Consider the following 21,086-nt stretch of genomic DNA (forward strand, 5'->3'; position numbering starts at 1 on the left):
CCAAGGACCCTAAGTCTCTCACTGCTGACTTACAACTTGTTTCTAGAGCCCTGATATGTTAGTACGGCAACTCTTTCCTTGCTCATATCTCCTCTGCCCTATCACACACATGTAGGCTTATCACAGGCTGTTCTTCTCATTTCTCTTCAAGAAAAATAAAGATGGAAGCAGATTTTTTTTTTCTTTCTAGAGAGATACTATTTTAATACTATTCCTGCAAGTCGAAGCAATCAGAATAATTATCTCACTTAACAAAGCTGCTTATGCTGCCTCCAAAATTGCTTTCTGCTTCTAAGAGTATCCAAACAGCTACTCTTTTCTGGCTCTTTTGGTTGGTTTTGGTTGGGTTTTTTTTCTCCCCTTTCCTGGAACTTCGGGTCATTCAAACTACTGCCTGCCCTTTCAATCTGGTGTTTTATGACTCTGCAACCAGGTAGAAAGTAAACCTTTCTCTGCCCGATTAAATGATTATACTAAATCTTCTATAGCCCACAGGAAATTAACTGAGTTTGTTAAAAGGAAATCACTAATATTTGCTATCTTACACAACCACTTTAAGGGGATTATTGACTACACCTGTTCCTTATATCATAGAACTCAGACTAAAATTAAAGACAAATCTCATGTCAAAAGAAAAAGTCACCCCACTTAAACTACTCTAAAGTGGTTTATAAGAAGAGGGAAGTAAAAACTTAAGTGACCAACATGTCACATCTGTTTGACCCCAAAAAAAGCAACTTTACCATAAAGGCCTGAGGTCTAACTCATGCTGCGTGTGTGGCATCAAGTACAACTGGCTCCTGCCTTGTGCATATGGCTCCGGCTCACTGTTATCATAAAAGTGCTGTTTGCTCATGCTCAGCCTCTCCTGTGCCTGGCAGCAAGGAGCAAATCATCACCTGCTCCATAATAGATGCTCAGAGCATCCATGACTCACTGTAATTTGAAGGCAATATTAAGAAGATACAGCCATTAGATGAGCAAACATGGTTATTTCCACTGCAGAAGGTATCTAATTTCTTGCTCATTGCTGTTTCCTAGACAAGAGGACAGCAATCTGAGGAACGTCCCTGCTGCTGGGCTGCAGCACTGGATGGTGGTGTCCCCAGAACATGATTCTATGACGCAACAGCTTAGCCTACATAGACGGACTTTGGTCCCATCTGTGCTGAACTACCACCAACACCCTTAATATACAGCCAGGACAACAGGGAAAGATGCTACCACCCATCACGGGTCTGCGGGACGCTGGAATAAGCATGGGATGGAGCTCACCGCGGACACTTTGCTCACGACGTCCCTCGCGACGGCGAGGCCCTGCGCAAAGGTGCGGGCGGCCACAAATGCTCGTGTCACTTGCAGCTTGAGCTTCCGCGGCACGTCCCCGAAGGGCTTCAGCTGCTCGGTGTACTTGCTGACGCACTCGAGGTACTCGTCCGTGAAGTGGTACTGGGGGTTGACCAGCCGGAACATGCGCTCCAGCAAGCGCGCCCAGAAGTCGTTGAGCATCTCCTCCAGGTTGACGTTGCCACCCACGTAGTACCGCTTCAGCTCCACAAAGAGGTCCTTGAACAGCTCTGAGTTCTGCATGTACAAACGGCCGTATGTCCGCACGAACATGTCGTTCAGAGACTTCTCTGCGTTCTCCAGAAGTTCTTTGAAGAACTCTAGAAAAGAGTAAGAAGACAGGGTAAATACGGGCATTTGGTTCTGTGTTCACACACTTCTACAACCATTGCCATTGCTTAACTGGAAAATTCAGTGCAATGAGACCATCAACCAAAATGAAAGGGAAGGTTAAAGGACTCCCAAATAGCTTTCAAACAAATTCTCTATCTCAAAATTTTTCTCTTCATAAACCAACCCCTGTCGCCCTCTCTCCAGATCGGAAGGCTTGCATGAGTGAAATCTGCTTTGATGCACATCTGGAATACCATGACAAAAGCCAGCAAAATGAGGGGAGAATTAAAAAAAAGCTAGCTTGGGTTAGCTCTCCTGGCTGTGTTCCCCTCAGCTTTCGGTGAAAATTAACCCTGTCTCAGCCAACCCAGCACAATTTCTTATGTTACCACTCAGCCATCTTAAAAGAAGTCATTTCGAAGCACAAGATTATTAAAAAAAAAAAAATCAAAAATAAATGAGTGGTCTTTCATTAAACAGCCATTTTGCACAAATGGGTCTTTTCAGTTCTTGTCAATCCATTTTCTGAAGTCATGATAAACCAGACTCAAAATTAGCAAGTTTTAATACAGTTTAAAAACAAACCCAAAAATCTACCTGCAGGTTCTTTCTCCTGTCTTGTGAGTTTGTCAGCTCTCAGGGCAAGGCCTGTCTCTAATCACTTAATTGGTCCTGATTGCAGACTGGGACTTAGAGATTTTTGGCAGTACAAAAAATTCTCACACAATTAAGCCAGAATTTGCTCAAAATCCAAGGGCTAAACACTTGGCACAAGAACAACAAAGAGATTTCTCAGATGACAGCAGCCGGAGAGGGGCCCTCGGGCTTCACCACTTTGGAAAAGCAGACCTCCACTTTGGTTCACCCTCCCAGAGCAGCAGACAGCCCGGTGCCAGAGGGCAGCCGCTGCCAAAGCGCTGTCACCACATCTTGGCAGTGCCACATACATCTCCGACACTGATAACGAGCTGATCTGATGACACCTGGCACACTGGATGCATCTGCCAGGTCAGCTTAAAGAACATCCCCCATCAAGACCATCCCACCAAAGCCTTGGGTCTAAGCAAAGACCATCCTACTGCAAAGCCTTTGCCTTGGAGACTGTGCGTAGATGAGTTAAATTAGAATTAAAAAACAGGGAGAGGGTCCACTAAGTCAACTGCACAGCCTCTCCACCGTCATGCACAGTGCAGGCAAGGAAGCATCTTATTTTTTGCATGTCACCAGCAATCGAGGAGCCCAACCTCTGCTTTTCCGTAACTCATATTTAATAAATATTTTTTAATAAAACATTCCTCTGTGGGTTTTTTTTTTAATCCTCAAAGGAGTAATGTTTAGAGCCAGAAGCTGTTGGGGTAGAGGGGTAATATTTTGGCCCAGTGTGAATTTAAACCTTGTTAAAATGTATTAAAAGTATGCTGAAGTTCAGATTTTCATCTTCAAAGTGCTCCAGTACAAACAAAGCCTAACACAGAAAACATTTTCTGGAAAAACTGAAACATTCTTTGAGTTCCTGACAAACAAAGTCATGGGGCTCAGTGCCTGACATGGCTGTATATAATGCAGCCTCTTAGGAGCACAAGAGAAATGATCCAGGGAAGAAGAGATTGATTTCAAACACCCGACGTGTCCTCTGTCCAATATCAGCAGGAACCTCCACGTTCGTTCCCATGACTGGCATTTCCTCTCCAGGAAGATTTTTTTCTGTTGAGTTTATACTATAGAGATTAGCTTGGTGTATATTAATTTCTAATTCACTTAATCATTTTGAAGGCTCACTTCCTTCCTTTGCTCAGACCTTTTAGTACCACCAAATAAGTTGTTCATTCAAATATTTTTGTGCCAGGCATCAGCAAGCTCTTCAAAAAGAATTAGATTTTGAAATTATATTGATGGAAAATCTATTAAATAGTTCCAACCACCAGTCTTTAGGAATCCAAACCAATGTTCTGAGCCAGGAAAGTAATCTCAATTAATACATCCATATTACCATAACCTATTTATTCTCCTGCCCAAACTCATTTTACTGGTTACACTTTAAAGCGGGAATTCAATAAACTGTATCCAGGCTTTAGAGCACTTCATCTCAGTAGTTTTTCATGTGGGCTACAACCAGGTATATTTATTAATTATCCTGAAAACAAAAAAAATTTGCAACCTAATTAGCAGCAGATACCCGTGCACCTGCAGTCTTCCAGCCAGCAGCTTTTCTTTGCCCAAAAGAAACGTAAATAAGTGAAATGCAAACTTTCCACCAAAACCAGCCACTTCTAGAGCCCCAACACGATGCTGCTGAAGGAGGTACGATGCAAAGCTGTTGTGTCTGGCTCAAGCACCTGCCAGTGTTCTCACAGGTAGAAAATACCCATTTCTCAAGTGCCACTTTCCAAATAAGAAGAGGACGAGGACTGAGGAGGCTGCATCTGCAGCCCGGAGTCAGCACCCAGGCTTCCACCCCGCAAAGCATCCCTGCCAGCACGTCTGCATCCCAAACCGTGCCGGATGGGATACCCTGCTGACTGTCACTGGCTTGGCCCATGGGTGGCCTCACTGGCACCCTGAGGCTCCTGGGGCAGGGATGCGGTTGGGAAGGTGCACAAGAGGGATGCCGAGCATGGTACCAAGGGCATGGAGTCGCCCCACACCTGCAAGGCAGGATGGACCCAGTGGCAGGACATGCAGGACAACTAGCTGACATCTTCCTCCGCACAATGCACAGCTGTTGCATTAGCACTCTAACTTGGTCAGCAGCAGGGATTAAATTTTTATTTATATATATACATACATGCACACATACATATATATATTATTTACTCTAGCTGTTGGCGTACTACAAGTCCGCATGCTCAGTTTCTGTCTCTCCTTCAAGAAGTCAGCTTGGGCACAGCAAGGAACACTAAGCTCCTCTTTGTGCAAATCATGGGCATAGAAGTCTGCAACGAAGAGAAGAAAGCCCAAAAGTCCTTTTTATTACTTAAATGCTAATCTGACTAGTAACTCCCTACATCTAATTAGATATTAATTCTCCCCTTCACAGAAACAAGCTGATTAGCAAACACCAATGTAACCCAGCATTAACCTTGCCACCACAAGAAGAAAAATGGCAGGTTCCTCTCTTACATCTTGACTGTTTGCTGGGTAAAATAAATGACCACCTTTCATTTGTATTAGAAGTTGACTTGTTCTCAAACAAAGCAAACACACAAAGGCCTCGGTTGCTTATTTTACAGCACTGTAAAAGCACGTTTTACAGCTGTGTTGCAAGCAATCTGTACTCATTAAATTATCACTCTGACAGGCTTCCTGTGAAAAGCTGTCAAACGCAAACATTTTTCACAGACGACAAATCATACTTTACCAGTGCTCTACCAGACGCTTCTATCCTGAAGGAGGGTGGGCTCCTTTTTCCCTACCAGTTATCTTGTTTAAACTCCCAGAACACGGGCTGGCCCCTCTGTCGACAAACAGGTAAAAGCACACACAACACCGGGAAGGGCTTTGCGAACTAACCCGCAGGAGCAGCACGTGGCTTAAGGGTGTCCCTAGTTCTCCTAGCTAAGAGTAGAGTGTGGAGAGATGTCTGGGTTATGCAGAGAAAAATCACCGCTTTGCTCTGTTTAATCTTCACAGGCAGATGCTGGAGCTGCCAGAGGATGGACCATGAGACAAGGCACTGGGCTAACGTGGTTCAGACAGCTCTCGTCCCACCTGGTACAGAAGCAAGTCCACATTTTACTGCTTCAACCCATCTCATCTAAGCCCTGATGATGTAAAGTCATCTTATCACTTGGGGTGATGATGCTCAGGACAAGCGCAGGGGCGAGGGCACCAGTGCTGCCGTCCCCAGAGCACGGCTGAGCTGCAGAGTGGGACCAGAGCCACCAAACCTTCCCTAACGCCAAGAAGGAAGTCTAAAATTTGTCTGCATTGCAAAATAAATTCTGTGGACACTACAGACTTCGACATCCAAAGGAAGATGACATTTCCAATGCAATTAATTTTTTAGAGATAAAAAAGGCTGTAATCTGCAGTCAGGCAATCTACAGCTATGGGCTCTGTTTATTCTTTTAACATGTTTTAATTTCAGGGTAGAATTTCAGTGCTCAATACTTGAGGAAAACCTAAAGATGTCATGAAACAGTAAGAAAGACTGGATGCAACTTACCTGGTATTTCTCTGCAATAGGAGTCCTGGGGTAAAAAAAAAAGTCTCTGCTTTTGAACAAACCTTTCCATAAAAGAGCACAATGAGAAAACATAACCATAGTTACTCGGCAATTTCCTTTTTTTCAGGTAATAAGATGTATTACCCATTTGCAGCTTGAGGGCAGACCAGCCCTGCCGGTAACCCGGCACAGGAGAGCACCGCACCTCCCCAAGGTGCTTCCACATGACATCAGTTCCCACTGCCAGAATAACTCAAAACCATCTTTCTCCCAAACTGTAGATACATTAGGTACTTACAGAAACACAATCGCTCCACCCAATGTGAGGCACAGAGCAAATTCCACCTCCAGACAATATATCCATTCCTTGGATTTTTGTACCTAATATTGTTTTTGATCTTGGATTCACAGGTCTCACCTGAAAATATTTTTTTTAAAGTAAGAAGGGATGCAACGTTTCCCTATTCCTCCTGCTAACATTATCAGACATATTAAGAGCAGGCACAGTCCTACCTAAACCAAAGGTAGCTCCTTAAAGTAAGATAAATACAAAGGGGTACGTTCCCTTTCACCCACAGGTAGCTCTGCAATTGCCCTACAAACGCTGGTGACAGAAGAAGCAGCAGAACTGTCTGGCCTGAGCTGCCTCCTGCCACCACTGACACCGTCTGCCCTCGGCAGGACCCAACACCAGCGCCCTCTGCCCCTCCAGCCGTGCCCCGGGCAGGGACTCCTCAGGGCTGAAGCCATAGCCGACCACCTTAGGAGCGCAAAGTTTTGCCTTGATGTTCCTGATCTTCAGGGATGAAATGCATTTATTTCAGAGAATAATTTCCTGGAGAGAAGCACAGCTCCACGGCACCCTGCTCGCTCCTCTTCCAGCAACTGCAAAGAGTCAAACCATGAGCAACCCAGGGGTCAACACGAAAAAACCACAATTTTTTTAGAGCAGAGAAAACCTTAACTGCCATGTAAAAAAAGGTAGAGAATCTTATCCAAGAGCTCGGCGAGGCTGTTGAGCCAACGTGCTCTCTACAGATGCCTTTTTGTTGGCCACATTCAGGTGTGCTGGTGTCCTTCCAAAAGGAGACCAGAACTACCACACACCCTTCTCCCAAAAGCCACTGGACATGCTATATTTCCCATGCACAAGGTTTGCTTAGTTTAGAGCTGTGTTTTCAACTGCCCTTACTCTGTTTGAGGTTTCCAAATTAACTATGCAAACAGATACCAGGTAGACATTCAATTACTCAACACACCTTAAAAAAACGAATAAAACCAGGCTCAGGCATAGAACATGCTGAATTTTGATGGGCACAATTAATTAGTTTCAGATAATTAGCCACCCAGCTTTTCAGGTATACTTTTAACATGTTGTCCAGATTATGATTAATTAAGAACCGTCTGTCTTACCGAAACCTTTAATTTGCTTGCCTGTGTAGACAATTATGCTTTCGAGTGCGTACAGGAGAACACCGCCACAAAGAGATTAATTATATTTTCTCATAAAGTAGTTTACTCATAAAATGTCCACAACAGCGAGATGGATTCCCAAGCGAGGGCTCCGGCACCGTCCCAGCCCTTTGCAGCGGTGCATCTGTGGATGCAAACTCCACCCTGCAGCTGCTCCTAACATGTGGAGCAAAATTCACTTCAGACAAATAAAAGGAACTGGGAGGAAAAGAGACACATGTTTCACAGCTCTTTTCACCTCGAAGGTGAAGCCATGCATAGCCATGCCACCTACTCCAAAGGAAAAAGATGGGTTTTTTTTTCCTAAATGTGCCTCATTACTTTTAATACACCTTCACTTCCTTTATTGCATAAACCACATTTGTAATTTCCACCAGGGAAAAACAAACCGTAGCTTAACAACCTTTTTCCAGAAGTGCTGAGAAACCGATGAATACATAGTGTTAACATATTTATTGAATATGAACTCAGGAAGGGCAGGGCAAATCCACAAGTCATTCCTCTGTCCTGTTTTCAAACATGTGTTAGCACTTACTGACATGGGAAGAACTATTCCACGGAGTCTGAAGTAGTACAGGCTTAAATCACACCAGTGTCACAGCAACGGCCCCAACACGTGAGCCTTGGACAGCTGGGAGGCACATCATCATCTCCCCAAACCTCGCTTGTTTAGCAAAAGGCTTCAAGACAATAACAACTGGGCTGCAGCCTCACAGGAGAAAAAACAACCACCAAAAAAACGGATTCCTAGAACTTCTTGTTTCTTGAGGGCGCAAAAACATAATCCTCATCTGCACCCTGGGGCTGGCAGGAGCCCAGAAGAGCAGGGAAGAAGCTAAAACACAGCATGACACCATTGCCATCTCACCAAGATCCAGCTCGTTAAAGGAATAAGAAGCAATGAAGAAGGAGGGGGATAGAAACAGGATGGAGAATGCCGTCTGTGATTCAAAAACCACACAGCAGCACATCACATCCTGCTGCATCTAGCAGCCATCCCACGAATTAGGAAAGCAGCAACTGCAGAAATGCCCTTGGTCCATCCCGCTCTGCCGTTTCCCACGCAGGAGGACGAGTCCAGACTTCGCAGACTCCTCATTCCCGCTTCCAGGGACTGCCCCTGCTCACACACCCCGTTCTGGGCCAGCTATAGTGGGTTTCTCCCTGCTGCACCCATGCTGCCATCTCCTCCTTCATCCCCAGCACTTCCATCCTCCTCCTCATGACCATGACTCAATGGCCATGCTCCCCAACACACCTCCCTTGCTGCTGCTTCTTTTCCCTCCATTTGCTTGCTCTTCCCTCCACTCCCCACCCCATCTAGTTTTCACTGCACCCATTCCTCAACCTCAACTGGCCTTTCAAACACAACTACAATTTCCCAGCTGCTTTAGCCTGCTGATTGAGGTCCGTTTGGTAGCAACACACCAACTTTCCACCCTGAAACAGCAAACGTCACCCACAAAATCTGAAAGCGAGTTCTTTCAGGTTGCCTCCTCCACAGCCCTGCTCAGAGGAGCTTTCTGGGACACTGGCTAAGGTATTTCACACATATGTATTTTCCAAGCCTCCCTTCCTACAACAGCTGTTGCAGAGCTTGAGGAGGACTCGTGAGGCTGAATGGTGGGGGTGGCTATATTGTTCCTATTACCTCAGTTCCCCTCATCTCATTATATTTGCACTGAGAGCTCTTCCAGCAAGGGCCACTTCTCTTATTTGTTCATCCAGCATGCAAACAGCTGGACTCTAATACATTACAGTACATTTAACACTTATAAAATAGCTCCAGCTCTGCACTAGTGCAATATCACATTCCCAAGCCCTTCATGAGACCCCAAAACACCACCAACTCAAAGGACATCCAGAGGAGCAGCTCCCAAGACCCTCTGATGGAAGTCCATGCATAGGCTAGGTGGCTTCTTTGTGCAGGTAGAAGGAAGAGAGAGTTAATTTTAAACACACAAGCAATAGCTCATTGACTGGCTGACAGCAATTAGTAACCAGAGAGCACCCTGCACGTTTCCTGTAGCCAAGTATAAGGCGTGCTGCCCACATCTTCGCTTTGGGAAAAAAACCAAAAGGGCAAAACCAGTTTGTTTGTGAGCTTAAGAGCAGAACTACTTGGACATGAGATGCAGAAGACTGTTTGATCCCTCCAAGCCCATACCCAAAGTGGTTTTGCCCAGTACTGAAGCCTTCACTCAATTACAAAATCTAGTCTCTCTTCCCCCCCGCCACCCCAGCCTACAGGACAGGAGCCTTGCCCACTTTGAGATCTCCTCCTTCTGGGATGACTTGACATCAGGATCTTTCTGAGGCTCCCAAAACAGAGGTCTGGTCCCCCATTGTCAGAAAACCATCACCTTTCTCAACACACAACACTAAAACCAAAGTGGTTCATGCACCTCCTTAAAAATCTCCAGATGGAGAGGAACCAGTTAAAACAAAAACAAAAAACAAACTTCCAGTGTACAGACAGCAGACAATTTGTTTGATTATTGCTGCAGTGAGTGGGAAAGCAAAAACAAAACCCCACAAGTGAGATTTTCTAAAAGAAGTGTGTTAGTGGTTGCTCCCTCCTGCTTCTCATAAATCACTCTATCCTCAACAGGTCTGAAACCAAGTCTAAAGGACTGGCTCTCAGCAACTGCTTATACTGTAAAATTGGAGGGACCTTCCCACTGTTTTCTGCCCTGGTTGGTATAAGGTTTGGTATAAGGTTGAAGAGAGAAGAACAAGGCTGCGTCTTCATCTAAAGACAAGTGGCAGCAGACAGACAAAACCACTGTATTATTTGTATGTTAACGATGCAGTCATCATCAGCTCACACACTGGAGGACGGGTTGTAATGGTAGAGCTCTCTCCATTGCACAGATTTATTCAGATGCGCAGATACCACATAGCTCTGGCCCAGCAGGCATTGAAGGTCCAACCAGGTCTCTACTCTCAGCACTCCTGATGTGTCACAACACCCAGAGCTCCAGCAGACAGGACTCTCCCCACAGTCCTGGGTGCCTGGGGACTCTGGCACACAAGAAGGATGAGGCCCTGGGACTCCACTCCCGCAGGCAGCTTCCAATAAAAGAGTTAATGAGAGATGAAGGTCCCCAAAGGGCAGTTATTTCGGTAAGGCAGAGCGTCCCCATGGTCTGCCAGGTTCTAACTATAGGACCGGTGGGCTGGGCACCTGCGGGGCTCGTCTTTCACTGTTTGCCTCCGCACAGCCCAGAGCAGCGGAGACCACAGAAAGCTTTCCCTTGTCCCTCCTGCATCATTCCTGGTTATTACTATTTCTCAGCCACGCATCCCCCTGTCCCAGCACACATGCCTGCTAACTCCTACCTGGAGATAGTGACTGGAAGGCAAGGGGTATCTAAACAACAAAATCTAAATTCAGAAATGAGATTACAGGGGGAGGTTTCCTCAGTTTCAGCAGTTTGGAAAGTATTTGACCAATGTCCCCCCAGACTAGCCACTCAAACTCAGCCACAACCCAGTCATTGGAAGTTATTCATGCATCCAGGTCTCAGGGACCCTTGGCCAGCTCCAGCTGCCCTGAGTTCAGTTTCTTTCCACTCATTGTCCCAAAAGGGTTTTGTTTTACACTTCTGTATTTGTTTTATCCTAAACAATAATGGACAAGTTGGGGGAACAGATCAGAAACGCGACTCTCTAACATTTAATAGCTTCCCAGATGCTGGTTCAGGCTGTACCACATTGTAAAAATCCTTCTTTCTCTTGGGCACTGGGAACATCAAACCTCCTGCCAGCCCAGTCTGGGGACAGACCATCCCATGTTCACTTCCATCCAGAGGGTGCAGAAGAAAAGGACAAAACATGGTTTAAGTGCAACAGCAAAAGTGCTTGTTAAATGCAGGGGAAGGGGAAGAAACAGTCACTTGTTGGACTCAGCCCCACAGGGCAGCTCAGCAGCCCCTAAATCAGAAAAAACTAAGAACATCCTATCTAGGAAGCAACAGAACAGCGGAAACGCTGAGGAAGAGTTATGGGCTATGTCCTGTCCCTGCTCTAATTCCTCAGAACAGCTGAGCAATTTCCCCAAAGCACTACTTGGCTGGTACAGACCCTGGTGTGGAAAAACTTCAGCCCAAAAGGGCAAGAGAGGTGAAAGCTGGAGTTTAATAAATGGGACCAACCATTTACGCAGTCTTAATGTCACCATTAATCCTATTAATGTTATTCATTCCTTGCAGAGGGAAGGCAAGGGCACTAACTAGTGAAGATGAGACACGGCAAAAGTAGATTTTAAACACTCCACTCCCTGACTGCTGTAGATGCTTCTGTGGCATGAGATGTCATCACAGTCACGCACCTTTGTGGTTTTCCCATGGCTGTCATTATCATGGAGGGAGATGCTTACATGGCCAGAAAATCCCATTCACTAATTTCTGAATAAACGTGTAATCTGAGAACACGTATGCCAGAAAAAACAGCAAATCTTCACCTCTAAAAACATCTAGCAATGGGGTATCCAACAAGTCCCAAGGTATTTTTTATTTTATTTAAAAAGCATTTCCCTTACTGCTGAAAATATACACCTCATTGCCACACTGGGATTGGGCTAGTGGTTTAAATCACAACAGGACAGACCCCCAGGAGCACACATAGCTGTACAGTAAGCAAATGTTTAGACAGGACTCCCAAGCTCTAGTCTTCCCCCAGTGTCCGCAAACCAAACGTGCACAGGAGGATCTGACGCGGTCACATTACACATTAGGAGCCCAAATGACTTCTGGCCAGCCCTTTGGGGACAGATAATCAGCAGCTTGTTCCATGCTCCCGATTAAGAGGAGATAATCCATTTCTGTATGGCTTTGGTGTCGGATCAGAGCAATTCTGGCAACAGTTCCAACAGCACACAGCGCTCCAGCAACAGCTGATGCGAAAGCCACGGGGCACCCCAGCCTCCATCCAAGGGATGTGCCACCACTTCGACTGTCCTTTCGCAGCGGCAACTGCTGCAAAGGTCAAGCACATAACAGAGACAGCACTGGTCTGCCTCTCCTCCGGGACCTGAATGTCAAGGCTGAGAGATTAGCAGCCAGAGAACACGCAACTACAATTCTGAAAGAGCTGGAGGACACGGTTTGCTCCTTGAGCTGTTCGCACCACAGGGATGTGCCGCCCTGCAGGAGGAGCGTTCCTTTGCCTTGCTGGGAGACAAGCTAAGTGAAGTGAATTCAGTTTCTGCAATAACTCTACTCAGTCCTTCCACAGCTGTAGCACAGAGCATTTCTCCTTAAACAGAGGACGGTGCGCAGCTCATTTTGTGTCTGCTTTATTTTCATCTGAACAGATTTAGCTACGAGCAATGAGGAAGCTCTACAGAGCTGCAAACGCTAAGATCAGAGCATGGACCCACGCAAAGGAAGAGCTCGGGAAGGGATCACATGCTTTTCAAACCTGGGTCTTGATCATCTCCCTCTCCTCATGACTGGGCACATTACACCAAAAAAAATGGGAACAATTACACTGGACAAGGAAAACTCAAAGCTGCAAGGTAGAACAGACCACAGCCGACCCAATGACCAAGCACCAGGACTGAAGGAAGGAAATAACCGCACCACAAATCAGCCTGTCACTCAGTAGGAGGCTCTTAGAAACAAATCAACAAAACTATCGGGCATGGCACTCCAAACTGTTTGCAGGGGGGTCTGAAAACCTCAGAGAGGAGACTCCCCAGCCTGCCCCAGCCACAGCAAGAGTGCTGCTGGACAGGGGTGCCACCAGGTGACGGGGCTGGAAGGAAAGAGGCATCACGGTTAAAAGTCTTCCAAGAGGTAAATGATGCAGGACGGTAATGAGTTAATCTCTGCTTCCACCCCAGGTAAGATTAAAAATAAAAAGAAAATAAAAAACCCTACATCAGCTTTGTCTGCAGCAAGTGAAGATTGAGATCTGATATTTGCAAATGTTCAAAGACGTGGCCATTAGGCTTTGCTGAGAAGGTTGCTAATTCTCCTTCATTAGTTTCGTACAGGGCAGAGAAACACCCCTCAGGGATAGGCTGGGCACAGCGAACCCAGCTTCCAGCACCAGGATCACCCCATCCCCATCCAGATTTGCCTGTCCAGGACTCCCAGGGCTAGGATCAGGATGAGACCAGCACAGGGCACACTGCGAGGGGCTGATGGGAAAACCACAGAGCACAAACAAAACAGCTCCTACAGAGCTCCCTGTAAAAGCTCACCCATTCTGAAGCTTTGTGCTTTGACAGGTATCCAGCTCAGCTTAGCTTAATAGCCCCCGCCATCGAGCAGCCCTGCAGCCATCTCTCATCCCACGAACGGGCAGACACACCTTGCAATACGTCTGCACCACGTCAGGGAACACAGCGAACTGTGCATCCTCTTTGTTTTCAATGCAGCATTTCAAAAAACTTCGTCGTTCATCTAAGGTGAAGTTCCTCTGGTCTCTTTGAAAGAGCTTATCTATGGGCTGGATTTCATTAAGTCTCTTGTTCTGCATTTAATAAGCTTGCAAGTCTAGACACTTTGGTTCTCTCTCTATTACCCCTTAGTGTACCAGCAGGTAGAGACAACAGAGGTTAAGAGGGAAATATTTAGCTAGTTGATTTAGATGCTATCAAGATGATTACGTAATTCCATTTTGACTCACTGCAATTTCATACCCAGGGACTTTTTTGCTCACCTGAGTGCCAATACCTCTTGAAAGAAAGGGGCTACTACCTGCTGCAGTAAAGTAGAGGAAGTTCCTGGGAGGTTCAAGGCACAGACTTCAGGATATCAGTAGAAAATCCACGTTGAATCAGTGACCAAACACAGGAGAAAAAGGCCTAGAGGAGCTGTGCAGTGGAATTGCTCTCTACTACCAGGTGGTGATGATGATGATGTACAAGCAGAACAAAAGCCTCAACAACCCAGTCCACTTTACTCTCCAGTTACTTCCATGTGCACATGCGTATCACCTCGCTTCCCCAGCCAATGGGGCAACCCAGGCAGGAGCCTGATGCCCAAGCCCAGGGGCTGCAGTGACCGGGAGCACAGAGTGCCTGCAGATCCCGTGGGATCTGCCACAGCCAGGAGCTCGGCAGCACAACCAAGAGACGCTGCTCAGACCTCAGACCGGTGCTGTGCCCCATGCCGTGGCATCGGCTGCAGCTGTTTGCAAGACGGATGTACCAAGGCCTTCTCAAAGGAGCGGTGGGCAACGCTGGAAGGGTGTGTGTCAGATACCTCTGGGAATTCCTTCCTGCAGCTCCCATGAGCCTGGTGTGCCCTGTGGAGATGCAGGCTGACAAGGCACCACTGCAGATCCAAGGGCAATGCCAAGACCAGTCATCTGCTTGTCAGTCAGCAGTTAGAGTCTCTCGAGCGATGGCAACTCAGCAGAGACTTTGTTCATTTTGCTCCTGAACTTGCATCACACTTGAACCCTCGGCCTCGAAACAGAACCAGCTCCCTATTTATCTGTCGCTCTAGTTAGTCCTAAAGGCTAAGTGAGATGGATACAAATCCTGTCTGTTCATCACACACTGGGAAAGATCAGGACTTTTGTTGATCAGGCCTACAAGATGTCCATGTTACAATTACATGCACTGCAAGGAAGTACCAACAAAACTAACTGTAATCTTACATTAAGAGCAAAATGGTTATTTGACAAGATTAATCAGAAAGATAGATCTCTCTCTTTGGGAAAAAAGCAGTCATAATCAGCAAATATTTCTCTTTCACTGGATTGCAAGACAAGCCAGGAGTCATGAACTTCCCCAGTAAAGGGGGAGGCAGAGTAGAACAACTTCATAGAGAACAACAGGATGGGGATTTTTTACATTTTATCCCAAGAAGAGAAAGTTCAAGGTCTCTGCACTTACCGTCAAACTTCTTGTATCGGGAACTAAACATGGTTTGTAAGTGATTGCTAAGCTCTACAACAGCATTTCTGAAGTCGTGTTTACTTTGCTGACTGTACTTCTCCTCCATCTCTTGAGAGCAGCAAGTGTAGCCTTGCGAGCAGACTTTCAAGTGGTCACCTGAAAAGCAGAGAAGAAAACATCCCAAGTTAAAAGGATTCTCTATGCAAGGACAAAGACGCTGGCTTGCAAGGCAGGGGGGTGCGAGGACCTGCAGCATCACCTCCTCCCAAGGAGACCCTCCCTCGCTGCAAATGCAGGACCAGCATCTGGCCTAAGAAAACCTGATTCTATAGAGGAACTTTAGAGCAACACATGTGAATACCCTGCCTTACCTTTCTGCAAGAACATTAAAAAGTGTCTTATTTATTCCCTTAATAAATGGAATAAACAGATACTCATCTTGCACAGTGTAATTTGAAGAACCAGCAGATTGACCTGTATACACTATGTTATCTTCCACAAAGATTTTGCTGAGAATTTTAATTACTTCTAATTCATTCAGTTAATACACAACACAGTATCAATGGAATGGTTCTTTTGGTACAGATAAATCCTTTTTTCTACACCACCTCACCTCCAGCTATCGCAGGAGAAATAATCTCTCTCAGAAGTACATTACCTGCGATATTAAAATCAACTTGTTCTACGCAAGAGCTCATGAAAAAGCTTTGTATTTACCAACTCCTAGTTTTACAGCTTTCTGATATCATCCTGGGAAAAATTCAGTGTTTGTTTTTGGAGAATTCAAACAGATTCTTCTTCCTTCACCCTGAAAGAAAACTCTCTCCTAAAAGTCACCTGGCTCAATTTAGCTCGGTCAGAGCAAGCAAAGTGCTTCAGTATCTACCATAGCTCCATTTCAAAATTTCACATACAATCTGGACACAGGGCCTGACCCCATATAATCTGCTTTGAGAGCATCTCATTGCAATGTAGGATGAAGCTGACCTTGTCTAGCACCACCAGTAAAATGCTGCTGGTGAGTTTCATGCCCAAGACAAATTCTTTTCATAGGAACCCTCAGCCCCAGGTTCTACAACAGGTCCCACAACACAGCACCATCACAGGCAGCTTTGTTGATGTTAAAGTGGTTCAAACTTGAGCAAATTGTGCAAATATTTGTCAATGCTCAAGATATGATCAAAACAAGCAGTTAATGATGAGAAAATCATCCTTCCAAGTCAGATGGTATTTCAAAAGACAGAGTCTACATGTAAGCTGCTGCCTTTTCTCCTATTTCACACCCCCTTGCCAAACCTTATCCTTCATCCCAAGGAAGCGGATGGAGCAGCAAAGGCTCTTCCCTACCTGCTCACACCCTGGAAGCAACCAACAACCTCCAACCAGAGGTTCAGAGACTCAGCAACTCACGTCAAGAGCTACAAAGGTCTTCTCAGCCCCCCTCTTCACAACGGGCCGGGAACCACGCACTTACTGAAGAGCCATCCTACCCGCTGGAGCATCAAATGCGGTCTAGAGAAAAAGCAGGTTTTGCATGGTGCAAAACACAGCCTGCCTGTGACTAATACAAGCGGTTGCTGCTCTGCCCGCCTTGTGTAAGATCTCGTAACAACGTCATTTGCCCAGCTATTGAACCTTTGCATCACTTTCTTGCCCAGAAATGTTAGTATCTCTCCTATCAGACACTTTAAAACCATTTTTAAAAAGATATAAATATTTATCTATATATAATAATAAATAATTCCCAAGAACCTCCTCTCCTAAATCTACTTTCATTTTGCACTACAGGGTTTGTTTGTTTTCCCTGGCATGAGAGAGAGACCTTGACCGACAGATAATGCTGCCACAGCTAATTTATTGCACAAGACCATCCGCTGCTTTAGAGTTACAGAAAGCTCAAAGTCTGTTATGAGAAGCAGCACAGCTTAGGCACAGCCTTCAGAAAACACAGCAAAATCTTGCTGTCTCCTTACAGACACAGTTTTCTTCCACGCAGCCTGTTTCTTTGCATCTCAGAGAAGCAGCATTAGTGGTGCAAGCACCGAGGGATGCAGCTCCATTTAGCTTGATAAGTTATTTAAAAGACAGAAATAGGCACGTCCAGGATTTTTGGATCCTGCCCACCCCAGAGCACACCTGAGGACTCCTCTACGAGGAGAAAGTGTCTGAAAAAATTAAAGTGTCCAAGTGCTACTGCTCTATTTCACTTTGAATCTCTTTGCTCTGCTTCCAATACAGGACTAAGGCTCTTTGACACAACATGAAACAAACAGTGGTGAAATGATAATCACAGCTAGAGCGACAGTTCTGTGGCATCAAAACAATTTCTAAAGTCTTGAAACAGTTGTGTTTTTTTCAAAATTTCTTATGGAAAAGGAGTATGTTAGAAATATTTTACCTCAGACACACTTCATGATTTCAGTACCATTTTCCATGCCTGTGTTTGGTGGTTACAACACACGTACTCACCATTCTTTTGTGTTGGAGGGGTAAAGCCCTACCTTACTTGGCAAATTCAAACCTACTGATAGTGGGATTTCTTTTCCTAGTTATACTTTGAAGATGCTCCTGAAATTGTCCAGAGATGCACTTGGAACCCTAAAATGGTGCTTTTAACAACTACTACAATTTATTTATGATAAAAAAATAAAAGTCCAATGTATTTCACGAAAGCAAGTAATATTTTTGTATCTATTTATACTTTTAAGCTAAAGTTACCACTCCCCTAACATTACATAGTAAAATAATTTTTCTTTGATTCCCCTCATCCCAGATTTGCACAGTGCCTCCTTGGAATGCACATGGAAAGCCAAGCAAGGAGAACACTACTGATAGTAAATCAAGCTTGAAAAGGACCCAGTTGGTTGATCATTAAGAAATTACGCTCCAAAATGCAACTCAGACATTCAAAAATGAACGACCAAGCAATCTAATTATGGAAGATATTTCTCAGTCATGTCAGCACTATGTGGTCTTGGCTTGTGATCAAGAATTAGCTCTGTCTGGGGCTGAGGACCTCTGGCTACTCAGTCCAATCGTAGAAGGATGCACTGTATTACCCAGCATTAAAACAAAACCAAACAAACTAACCACCAAACAAACAAAAACAACCACCAAATAAAAAGGTTTAGGGCTGTGAGCTGCCTTTCTTGCAGTTTTCTTACACCACAGTAGGAGATACCAATAGAAAGTCACTGGAAGACACTGGGGGCCCCTGTTTCCCCATGAGGAAAGTTGTCCTTAACATCTCCACATCGCTGAGAGTATATCCTCACTTGAGCAAAGCAACAGGCACTGACACAGTTACCAAGAAATCTCATGTTTAGCCTCCATTTTCAGTCAGCTGGCAGAGCCGATCCGTTCGGTATCCATCCACGGGACTCATCCCACACCTGAATTCGCAGGGAGAACAACGCAACATCCCAGCATCCCACTGCCTGCTTGGGCGGTGGATCCATCACAGGGCTCTTCAGCAAGCAGCTGCCGTGTTGGAAACTGCTTACACCTCCACAGACAGAGCCTGAAGCACAGCGTTATCAGACAACAGCTTCAAAACACAACAATGGTACAAACATGGCATGCAGAGGGATGAAGATGGAAAGCAGGCACTGCCAGCTGCCCATGTGAGCACGGACCAGTTACACACACAGAAAACACCAACCTAGAGAGAAGAGCAAAGACAACACTCTTCATCTTTCCAGCTGGCAGTGAACTCCTCTAAGGAAAACGAGTGAAAAGTGTAAGTATTTAGGCACACTTAAACATAGATCTAATGTTTATGTATGTTATGCAAAGAACACTCATGGTGTGCACTCGCTGTAGAGGACCCATTCGGCAATAATTATTTCACAAGCTAAAACTCATCAAACAATGCCCATACAAGGCAACTCTTCATCTACTGTTGAGTGTCAAAGACTCAGCAGCTTTTGTAATTTATCACCATGGGAGGACAGCAAAAAAATAAAACTCTGCCACAGCTTCCTTTCAAGTCAGGTTTTTTATTGAATTGTTTGGCAGAGCATGCAATCATCACGTTGGGAGCTGCATGGCAAAAAGAGCTTAAGTAGCAAAGAAAGACTCCAAATATCTACCACATATGCACACCATTGCTGCAGCTAGTCCTGGATTTGCAATAGATCTTTCCCATGGACCGTTGCAGCAAGACTTTATTTTATATTACATACGGATGTAGAGAGAGAAATAAGGGACAAAATTACAAAAGAAGCTTGCTCTTTGGCTAGTTAGCAGCACACCTCTGGGGAACGGAGGTGGTGGTTTAAAGATAGAAATGCAATGGTACACGATGTTACCATCTGTACATCCAAGGAAATGTGCTCAGAAAGGTAATCTTGCAAACTTATGATTTAAACCATTACAGAAACACCACATTTAGCAGACTCCAGGCACACAGAGTTTCTTCCAAATCAAGTAACTGTTTTGCAATGTGTTGGAAAACAAGTTTTCATCAAAGGAGTAAGTGTGCAGCACAAACTAGGGGGCTCCAAGATCTTGACAAGCAGTTCCCTTCACCAAACAATTTTCCAAGACCTTCTCAAAGTGTTGTTTCTGGATGTCTAACATGCCTTCCCAGCCTGCTTCTCCTCACCTGGACCAAGTTCATACTTGGAGCTGCAGAATTAGCTGAACTTTCAGGAGTGGTTTGCTAGGAGGCGAGGGGGGCGGGTGGTAATTCCTTTAAGACACTCCCGCACACAGTCCAGCCCTTCATTGCAGCTTGGTGAACCAGCCAAAAGCAGTTTATGGTCTGAGATGTTACTGTTGGACTTTGCTCCCACGTGAGAAAACAGGCTGGGGTAAGCTGGGCTGGAGAAGAACGGGAGGGTGAGCGGGGGCACCATTTCGGCCTCGCGCTCTGCTCTGCCTCTTCCCCCCAGCACACATCGGCTTGTGTCATCTTTAAAGAGCTTTATGACTTCCTCTGAACCAACTACCAAAAGAATCCTGGACTGTAATGCTGGGCTCTAATCCGATTTCACACTAGACTTGCCTTCTAATTATCACAGAATATAAGGCTCCCACCCATCATATATAATTGACATGCTACCGAGGCTTTACAAAACCCCCAACAAAGATGACAAGAAACACTAGCATCACTCTTGAGCGCAGCTCCGCTGCTCCGGCCCCACGTTAATAAGGGGTGAGAAGAAGAAAGAAAAGCACGAGCTTGTGATCGACTCCGGCGGAGTCATTGAGACAGACAAGGCTGGCGAACCATCCACCCAACCCGACCAACTTTAATTGTACCCAAAAATACCCAAACCTGCTGTTTTCCTGGCTACAAAAAGAGCTGGGGATGCTCAGCACCCGCAGGAGTGGCCCATGAGCTCTCACCCATCTGCAACGGTGTTGCCATAACTCCTATGGGCTCTTGTCACAACCCACAGCCACAACAGTCCCTGTACCCCAAGGCAGGGCTGGGTCACTCTAATCACTGCTCGTACTGCTTATAGATATTTGCTAATGAAGAGCACTACTGAAATGCTGATAGCATCTTGGCATATAAATATTTCCAGGTGAAATGACACTAAGCTGCAAACACCAAAGCGAGGGAAAAAAAGTGACCTTACTGCCTCTCCCCAGGCTGTCCTACACACACGCTGCTAAAACACGTGTTTTTTGCTGGGCATAAGTGGCAAACTTGAATTTTCAGTTGATGGCTCTTACCAGAGAGCTGCTTTTTCACCAAGCGGTCAGTCCTCTCTGCTTGCTTTAAAGGGGTGCTGCTGTGGGACTTGTGTTTATCTTACTGGGGAGATGGTGACGTGCCAGGAAGGAAGACGTGCAAAACAGCCTTGAAGTCCTGCTAATGGAGGTGATGCCACCACCAAGGGCAACAGAGAAGTTTCTAAGCTCGCATCCTGCAAACAATCCAGCACTGCTGGTACCCTT

The 21,086-nt window shown here is 45.5% G+C and overlaps 1 protein-coding gene across 1 annotated transcript in view; it reads right to left on the bottom strand.

Moving 5' to 3' along the window:
* GPC4 (glypican 4) overlaps positions 1 to 21,086 on the bottom strand; it is a 67,621-nt gene that overhangs the window by 21,881 nt on the left and 24,654 nt on the right. Inside the window, exons 2-3 of the mRNA XM_065846383.2 lie at positions 15,174 to 15,332; positions 1,276 to 1,667 (exon numbers count right to left, since the gene is read on the bottom strand). Of these exons, the coding sequence (XP_065702455.1) occupies positions 1,276 to 1,667; positions 15,174 to 15,332 (551 nt within the window). The remainder of the gene's footprint in view (positions 1 to 1,275; positions 1,668 to 15,173; positions 15,333 to 21,086) is intronic.

The sequence above is a fragment of the Patagioenas fasciata genome, chromosome 11, assembly GCF_037038585.1.
Source record: "Patagioenas fasciata isolate bPatFas1 chromosome 11, bPatFas1.hap1, whole genome shotgun sequence".
Lineage (NCBI taxonomy): Eukaryota > Metazoa > Chordata > Aves > Columbiformes > Columbidae > Patagioenas > Patagioenas fasciata.